This window comes from Nicotiana tomentosiformis, chromosome 7, assembly GCF_000390325.3.
Source record: "Nicotiana tomentosiformis chromosome 7, ASM39032v3, whole genome shotgun sequence".
NCBI classification, from domain to species: domain Eukaryota; kingdom Viridiplantae; phylum Streptophyta; class Magnoliopsida; order Solanales; family Solanaceae; genus Nicotiana; species Nicotiana tomentosiformis.
In genome coordinates, this window is record NC_090818.1 from 89,507,336 (window position 1) to 89,517,037 (window position 9,702).

Genomic DNA, 9,702 nt, shown 5'->3' on the forward strand with positions numbered 1-9,702 from the left:
CATTTTGAGCTCTAGCGCATCGTTCGGTGGTTTGAGGCCTTGAGTAGCTTCACTTTAGGTATTATGACTTGTACGTGTGATCGAAATTTGAATTTCGGGAAGTTCGAGATTGATTTAGAAAAAAAATTCTAATTTCGGAAGCTTTAAGTTGGAAGAATTATTTAAGGTTTGACTTTTGAGTAAACGACCTCGGAATCGGGATTTGAAGATTCCAATAGGTTTGTATGATTATTTCGGACTTGGGCGTGTGTTCGAGTTGAGTATCGGATCACCCGGGAGCATTTCGGTACTTATTATGGAAGGTTGTCATTTTGAAGGTTTAAGAATTTCTTAAGTTTGATTTGAAGTGGATTTTGATGTTATCGATGTCTGTTTGGGGTTCCGAACCTTGGAATAGCTTCGTTATGTCATTTATGACTCGTGTGTGAAATTTAAAGTCATTCCGGATTGATTTGATACGTTTCAACACAAGATATAGAATTTGGAAATTTGAAAATTTATAAGTTTGATTCGAGGCGCGATTCATGATTTTTGATGTTGTTTGACGTGGTTTAAGGCTTCTACTAAGTTTGTATTGTATTTTGGGACGTGTTGGTATATTTGGTCAAGGTCCCGGGGGCCTCGGGTGGATTCCGAATGTTTAACGGATAGAATTTTGGACTTAAGGAAAAGCTGGAGGATTCTGGTTGCAGGTGCGAAGGAATTCCCGTACTGCGTGACCGCAGAAGCGGCCCAGGAGTCGCAGAAGCAATAGGGAGCGAGGCAGGCTGGAGGCGCAAGTGCGAGGTTTGTGCCGCACCTGCGAGACCGCAGAAGCGGATTCTTTGTCGCAAGTGCAACTTCGCAGAAACGGAGTCTGGTCCGCAGATGCGAAGGCAGGGGGACCGCAGAAGCGGTATTTTGGCCGCACCTGCGGAACCGCAGAAGCGGTCAAGTGGCCGCAGGTGCGAGAGGTCGCTGGGCAGTGTGTTATTTTAAGAACGGGATTTGGCCCATCTTCTTTCATTTTCACTTGGTTAGGGAGATTTTGGAGAGCTTCAAGGGGATATTTTCATCAAGCAACACAAGGTAAGTGACTCCCACATATTACAAGTTACATACATGATTTGTGTATGGATTTAAACATGAAAATTTGTAGAAACTTGAGATTTTGGTAAAAAACCTAGAATTTGGTATTTTTGGATCTTAAACACGAAATTGGACATGGAATTTGGAATAAGTTATACATTTTAGTTCGTGGTATTATGGGTAAATTTTATTTTTGGACATTTTCGGAATCCGAGCACGTGGGCCCGAGGGTTGTCTTTGTTGGCTTTTGAGCGAGTTGGGAATCATTTTAAATTGTTAGAATATATGTATTAGGGTGTATTTTGATTGGTTTGCACGTTGTTTGACTAGTTTTGAAGAGACGGGCATCGGGTTGAGGTGTTTGAGTGGCGTTGGAGCCGGTTATGGAATTTTGGAGCGAGGTAAGTCTCCTGTCTAACCATGTGAGGGGGAAACTACCCCTAGGTGATATTTATTTGTTATGTGCAACTAGTTGTGGGTGCTACGTACGCACGAGGTGACGAGAGTCCGTACATAGCTAAAGCATGTTTATGTCCGGGTAGACTTAGAACTTTATCATGTGTAATTGAATTATTTGAACTCGTTCTGCTGGCTTAATTAAAATGAAATTGATTTAGAAATAAATATATGTATACTAGGCCAAGCCTCAACACTTTGAGTTGTGGGCGAGTTATTTGAGAAACGGTAAAGATTATATTCATTTTGTGCCCATGTACGGTATTGTAAACACGTGCCTCGTAATTCAGTAACTTCCTTCCTTTTATTGTGGAGCGGGCCGGATGCCTCAGCAGTATATAGATGCATCTATAGTTTGTGTCGCTCGACCCTCGGCAGTGTACACATTATTCTGGATCGGGCCGAATGACCTCGACAGAATCGTGCGTTATATCGCTAGTAGTCCGAATATTCACGAGCTAATCTCTCCACTGATGCCCGGTATTTACATGGTATTCCTTATTTATCTGATAGTGATACTTGATATTTTCTGAGCTGTTAAGGTAGAATACAAGATTTAGAAATTTTTCTTTAAAAGAAGTAATTGGAAGATTATGTAACTTACAGATTTATCCCATCATTGTCGTATGCTTCATATCTGCTCATGTTTTATTACATTATTTTATTGGACCTTTAGTAAGTGTCAATGTCGACCCCTCGTCACTACTTCTCCAGGGTTAGGCTAGATACTTACTGGGTACACATTGATTTACGTACTTATGTTGCACTTCTACACTAAATGTGCAGGATTTGACATGTTTATTTGATGATCACCTTAGCGCGTAGGCACACCTGTTGAGGAGACTTTATGTGAGCTACATTTCAGGCTACGCATCGCAGTCCACCGAGTCTCCATTGTACTGTTTATTTTATTCTGTCTTCCTACATTCGGGACAGATGTTGTATTATTATTGTACTCCTTAGAAAATACTCATGCACTTGAGACACCGGATTTTAGGGGTTCCTACTGGTTGTTTGTTATTGTAGTTCACGTAGTTATTATCTTTTTACCCTGTAAATTCCATTTTATACTATTTAAGTAATGGAGATTTTGATCTCGAAAGTAATAAAATGAGTAAATAAATTGATAAATTAACGTTGGCTTGTCTGACGGCGGCGTTAGGCGCCATCACGACCTATAGTGGATTTTGGGTCGTGATCGGTTTTTGAAGAGGGTTGTTTGGTCTTGGGCTGTTGAAGAGTGAACTGGGGATGAGCCAAATGTTTTGGGCCTGTTTTTTGTTCGAAAATCCTAAAATTGGGCTAAGAATTAAATACACAAAATTGTTTAAATAAAATTAATAAATAATAAAATATAACTTATGCAAAAAAATGATTAAAAATAATACCTTAACATTATAAAAATATAAAAATACTATTTTAGCATGAATAATGTAATAAATGTAATTATGCATAGCACATATGCTATTATTGCAAAATTGTGTAAATAGCTTAAACAATACCAATATAATTATATAAAATGAAGTAAAAATATTATGAAATATATATGTGGATACAAATAATAAATTTGGATGATTCAGTCATCATAAAATAATTTAAAGGGGTAATTAATACATATTCAAGTAATTTAAATGAAAGAAAATCAATTTTAAAGCTTTAAAAATTATGAAAATTTATAGAAAATACATATATGACTCTTGTAAATATGTGATGATGTAGGAATGATATTTTAAAAGCATATATGATATTTATAAAAATACGAGGGCAAAATTAGGTATCAACACAAGTCGCAATAGTAGTATATATATATATATATATATATGGATCGAGTTTGCACGCTGCAACAGTATTATATGAATATGTGAATCGGGTTGCATACTGCAAAAGTACTATATGTGTGTGTGTGTGGATTGGATTGCATGCTGCAACAATATTATATATATGTGGATCGGGTTTCACTCCGCAACAGTATTATTATATATTTGGATCAGGTACCGTGTTATGTTATAAGATTGTGAAGTGATGACCTTCTTGGGGCATTATTTCTTACTCCGTTTAACATGTAGTTGTTCGTCTCTCTCTCTATCCCTTGTTGCTTTTCTTCTTAATATTCGTACAGATTTATAGTGAGTGTTTTGTCATAGCCTCATCACTATTTAATCGAGGTTAGGCTCGATATTTACGGAGTACATGTGGTCGGTTGTGCTCATACTACACTTCTGCACTTCTTGTACATATCTCGGCGTTGGTCCCAGCGATATTCAACGGTAATTGTTCGGACCCTACCTTCTAGGAAACTTGAGGTAGTCCTGCATGGCGTCCACAGACCTTTGTTTCAGACAGTTTTGTATTTCATTTCAGATTTTATTTGTAGTATTCTAGTAGCTCATGTAATTGTGACACCAGTTTCTGGGAATAGTATTAGACATCGATGGTTTCAGATTATTATACATTTTAGGATATTTCAGTTTTAATTTCTCATTATTATATTTTTAAATTGTTAAACTGCTTAATTATTTAGCTAATGTTAGCCTGCCTAGCTAGTGGATATTATGCCCCATCACGGCCTCGTTGTTGGGATTTTGGCTTGTGACAATGATAAAAGAGTTCTTTTTATAAATATTTAACTAATTCATCATCATCCATTTAGAAAATAATACAATAATATTCGTATTATAAATAAACACTAAATAAATAATTAGAATTTTATAGAACAAAACTAATGTGTAAAGAGCATAATAGAAATAATGTGATTCTATCCACACTTCAAATTTATTTGATAAAATTAAGAAAATAAATAAAACTCAAAAATATTATTGTTAAATTTAAACAACGAAAGAATTCTAAAAAATAACATAAAGGATAAAGTCAAGTTAAATTTTAGGAGTAATACAAAATTATATTCATTGTATTATATTAAAGTGATAAATTACTAAAAATTCATATGAAAAATTTAATAATAGTTATATAAGCAAGGAACCAAAAAAGGAATAAAATATAAATTTCAAGGAAAATCTAGAAATATAAGACTTATAATTAAAATTATGATGAGAAAAGTCGTACATATGAACATAACTGAAATCATAATAAACAAAGAGTCATAAATGAAGAATATTAAAAAAGAAAGAATTCCAAGCGATAGTGTAACAATATATAATAGAAAGATAAAATTAGAATATTATACATAAAATAAGGATATCATATATATATATATATATATATATATATATATATATATATATATATATATATATATATATATATATATATATATAACACAAAATAATAATTTTTGAAAATATTGGTAGATGTTTTACAAAAAATAATAAAAGACTTATCTCTTTATATTTTTGATGAATTCAAAATTATAATTCAGTAAGAAAATATTATATTATCTTAGCTATAAGTAAAATATAAAATAAGAATTGACTATTCAAATATTACAATAGAAAAGAATGTACTAAAAGAGGGGGATATAGTTGATGTTAGGAAATTTATAATTTAGATTAATTAAAACATTAAAGGTAAGAAATACACTCAAAAACATTATTGACAAAATTTAGACAATTAAAGAATTTTAAGCAATATAACATAAGTTTAAAATTAATTAAAATATTTGCTTAGTAAGAAAATATATACCTCTGTTATATTAAAAGAAAAATATTGACAAAATATTAAGCCAATTGACTAGTTAATAAAAAGTCATATTAGTAAATGTGGTACTAAGTACTTGCTAATTTAATAAAGAATAAAATAAGGAACAAATAATTTATTTGATTACTATATGTGTGTATCCTTTAATTTTATATAGATTTTGTTATATATCTGCATATTGGATTAAAAAATAAAATAACAACTACTCCCTCCGTTTCAATTTAGATGAGGTAGTTTGACTTGACACAAAGTTTAAGAAAAAAAAAAAACTTTTAAAATATGTGGTTCTAAAAGCTTAAGGGAAAAAATCTTTATGGGCTATGATATTTGTGTGGCTGTAAAAATTTCTCATTAAGGGTAAGGGGTATAATGAAAAGTTTAAAATTGAATTGTTTTCAAATATAGAAATGTGTCCTTTTTTTGGAACGGACTAATAAAAAAAGTGTGTCATCTAAATTGAAACGGCGAGAATAAAATTTATTAAAACAATAATTTATAAAATTAGTAATCTTAACCGCGTATCGCGCGCGTTCTAACACTAGTTATACATATAAAACATAGACAATGGTTAGGATATCCGGTTAACCTCGATGAAGTAGTTGAGGAAGCTATATTAAATCAATTTCCCTTCCAAAATTTTGATCTAACATACTACCAGACTTGGACTACCAGTGTTATCTCAGCAACCTGCCAAGTCACATATCTTTTCTACTTTACCACCTATTAGAGTTAAAGCACAAACATATACAGTTTACACTTCATTTCTATTTCTACAACCCACAACTTGTAAATTTTTCTAGAAAACTAATAGATGACGGTTCTTGTCCTCTCAAAATCTGCTGCTTCACCACTAGAACAGAAGACGTAGTACCCGAATTCATCGACACAAGAAAGTCTCCTATAACTCCTAGTTCATTTTCACCACTCCAATCTGTTAATCCTTGTAACAGCACAGGATTTATCCCTTGGTTCCTCCCAAGTATCCAAAGATGAAAAAATTCATTTTTCATTGCCTGAAGTGCTGAAATAGTATCCTCCCCATTCTTCACTATAACTTCCTTATACCTAACTTTATGATTTCCCTCATTTTTCACCCAAAACCATGTCACCAAACCATCATCTAATTTCTTGTCCATCTCATTATCCCCTTCACCATTATGTGAAAGGAATCGAACAGCAGTAAGTGATACATCTGGATTTGCAGCCATTCTATCAGCATAAGAAAGTGCCTCCCTAGCATCAGCTCCTCCCGTAAACAGAAGCGCAAAATGGTGAATTGATTGTCTCATTGAAAGACCCCTGTCCACAAGAATCGCTACTGAACAAGGAGCATGTTTTAAGACATTAGAGTTTACAAACTGAACTCCTTGTCTTGCAACTACTTCAAATTGATCTTTGTAAAATGGAAGTATGATAAGAGAGGCCTTCTTCTCTAGAGCCAATTTACAAATGTCTTGATACATGGTTCTCTTAGGAGAATATGATGTATATGAATGTATCTTGAACATGTTTTCTCCACCTCTGCCTTGTTGGAAAAGCTTCAAAGCATTATGGATTGGATTTTGGCTGTTTGCGTTGTCGGATTCTTGCTCCTCTTTATGGTCGATGAAAACAGGTGCAGCACGGCCAACTAGCTCCATTAGGTGCAAGGCATGAACAAAGAAAGGGCTATGAGTAGTTGGATTTGAGACCTCAAGTAGATTTATAATTCCAGGCATATTTTCCTCATCATGTATACAAGCTATAATGTGTAACTCTGTGTTTGAAGCAGTATGTTGAATGTTCCTTCTTGTGTGAATCATATAAGGCCTTGTTGGATCATACACTATACTGATCAAGGGAGTCACTATAGCTGTCACCCCTATTGTCATTACTACTAGCATTGTGAAATATGCTCTTGTTATCATCTGCATTACATTCAACTAGTGTCAATATATTTTCGACTGTTTGGTACCAGAAAATAAGTCATTTTGCTCATGTGCATTTACAAGTGGAAGATATTTTTTTATATGATTGTCAATCTTCAATAAATGTTTCTTAATTTTTTGTCCAAAAAATAACTTTTAGAAAATGACTTTTCATCATACTAAATAAATGATTTAGGAGCAATTTCCTAGGTAATCAGTGAAAAAGAAAAAGAAAGATGTAGTACCTTTAAATCCAGCCAGTGAGTGAAAATCAAAAACTCGACTTCACCTCTTAGACTCAAGACAAGGCTAAGAGCAAGACAATCTCTGAAGGGCATATTCAAGAAATACGCGGTGAAAAGGACAGTAACCATTTTAACAACATAAGCTGTGACCGCCATCAGAAATATTGGTCGAAGATATGACCAATGGCCATACATGGATGAAATATCAGTGAAAAATCCAACATATGCAAAGGAAAATGGCATAAGAATATCCATAACAATTGTCTCTGACTTTTCCACTAAAGTTGCACCTAATGGTGGCCCATCAGGAATGGCAAGGCCCAACCACAGTGGCCCATTAGTCACTGCAATCCCACCCAAATCACATAAAAAACCAGCAACAATTACTCCCAACAGTATGAAAACCACATAAATTTGCTCCACTGACTTCCCTTCTGGCGTTGCATTAATTATCCAAATCATGATCCGTCGAACACCTCCAAAAATGGATGCCCCAATTAAGAAAGAAGAAATGAGAAACCATAAAGCATACATACTCTTCTGTTCCCCTTGTTTAGCTGCCTCAAAGACAACAATAAATTGGATTCCGATTACATCACTTATTAAAGCTGTGGATAATGCCATTCTTCCAATTTCAGAACTAAGGAGATTAAGCTCTCTAATAATTGGATAGATAACAGGGAAAGCTGTGATTGCAAATTCTGATGTTAATCCCAACATAGAAGAAGCTTTGGCTAATTCTTTTTTCATGGATTTTCGAACACCTATTCCAATAAATAGACTACATAACATGGGAATGGACACCCCAAATATGGCTATGTACCATTGTTTTTTCCCCGCTTTTTTTATCTGGGTAAGATCCGTCTTTACACCAGATATGAAAAGGAAATACATAAACCCAATGAGTCCAATATTTTTCAGTGCGTAGTCAGCAGTATCTGGGAAAATGAAGTTCCTGAAACGCTTGCTTCGGCTCAAAACAGACGGTCCTACGATTATTCCACCCTTGACATTCAGGAGAGGAAAACAAAAACAGAAAACAAAATCTTCCACTAAGTATAATATTTCTTTCAAGGACTAAAGGAAAAAAAAATAAGACACAACTTACTGCTATAAGATATTAGTATTTGACAAAGAAAAAGGGTAGGCAGAAGCAAGATTTTCACCAAGGGGTTCAAAAAATAAATACAAAGGAATTAAGGGAATTCAACAACTATTATATGTATATAACACTATTATATGTATATAACAAAAACGTTAAACGTTATATACACATTGTAATTTTTTTGCGAAGAGAGTTCGACTCCTTCTACAACCCTAGCTCCGCCCATGATAGAGATAATACTCTTCTACTGTATTTAATTTTATTATCCATTATACTTTAAGATTATTTGTATGCTTGCAGTTAACACATCATCTCGTAATCGCCCTTGGATCTAATTAAGCTCCACCCTGAAGGACAATGGATCAACGAGTAATTTTAAACTGTAAGAAAAAGTAAAGAGGTACATTTGGAGCTTTTTCCAAAAGCATTTTGACGTGTTGAATCCACCTAGTAGTCCATGCTGGTGCTTCATTAAAGTTAAAGCTCAAATACGAGACTATTTGCTAACAAGGATATAAATGACAAAGAATAAAATTAAAACATTTCGTATAATATAACGAGGTAAATTTGGATCTTTTCTCATTTGAAAATTATACTACGAGATTACTAAGAAACTTACGAGGATGTCAGATATGATCCTCGGCTGCCGCAGAGGCTTGAGAAGATAGCGAATGAGACGGGAGATGGCGATGATGGTGGAGATCTCTAACAAAACAAGGGGAAAAGAGAATTGCAATGGATTTTCTCCATAGAAGATGCCAAAGGTATGTGGAGGATGTACGGTACGGCATATTACGAGGCCTTTGTTGACGAGGTAAGGGTCCTCGGTGAGGTTAAGCTTTGACATTATGGTTAGGTTTCAGAGTAATTAGTATCTTCCACTTCATTCATTAGAAAACCCTAGCTAAACAAAGAGAAAGCTGCAGCTGAAAATCCTAGCCATGCAAAACATGCAACATGAGCACGAGGTACTAAGGATTGGAGATGCGTTAAAGGAGGCAATACTTCATTTTCACTTTTTCTCTAGACCGTCAATTTTAACATAGTTTGTTGCTTCAGTTATATAGGACTCGGGAGCTAATTTGGTGTTTTAAAATTAATTTTAGTACTCTATTGATGAGGTTTAAACCTTCTACCTCAACTGTAAGTTACGTAACTAGACCTCAAACCCTAATTTGGCGCTGGAAAGGTACAATTTGGTCGAAATATCCTCTTTACTAATATCTCGTCCGTTTCTTTTACGAATAATCTCTTTTGTTAGACAATA

The 9,702-nt window shown here is 34.2% G+C and overlaps 1 protein-coding gene across 2 annotated transcripts; it reads right to left on the reverse strand.

Annotated features, from left to right (window-relative positions):
- Positions 1–5,754: 5,754 nt before the first annotated feature.
- On the reverse strand, positions 5,755–9,475 carry LOC104117977 (cation/H(+) antiporter 24-like). 2 transcript variants are annotated; one of them, XM_009629134.4, is made up of 3 exons: positions 9,055–9,475; positions 7,331–8,335; positions 5,755–7,085 (listed from the first exon to the last, which is right to left on the reverse strand). In XM_009629134.4, the coding sequence occupies exons 1-3, from the start codon at positions 9,280–9,282 to the stop codon at positions 5,949–5,951; spliced, it is 2,370 nt and encodes a 789-aa protein (XP_009627429.1). In that variant the 5' UTR covers positions 9,283–9,475; the 3' UTR covers positions 5,755–5,948. The 2 variants fall into 2 exon arrangements, with proteins under 2 accessions (XP_009627429.1, XP_018633721.1); XM_018778205.3 differs by having other exon boundaries at positions 7,331–8,319; positions 9,055–9,195.
- Between the last annotated feature and the right edge of the window lie 227 nt (positions 9,476–9,702).

Bases quoted from the DNA above. Each gene is read 5' to 3' on its own strand.
- LOC104117977 (XM_009629134.4), bottom strand. From the start codon at position 9,282: ATGTCAAAGCTTAACCTCACCGAGGACCCTTACCTCGTCAACAAAGGC. The intron at 8,336-9,054 runs GTAAGTTTCTTA...CTGAATGTCAAG, and splicing joins GGATCATATCTGACATCCTC to GGTGGAATAATCGTAGGACC. The intron at 7,086-7,330 runs GTACTACATCTT...AATGTAATGCAG, and splicing joins CTCACTGGCTGGATTTAAAG to ATGATAACAAGAGCATATTT.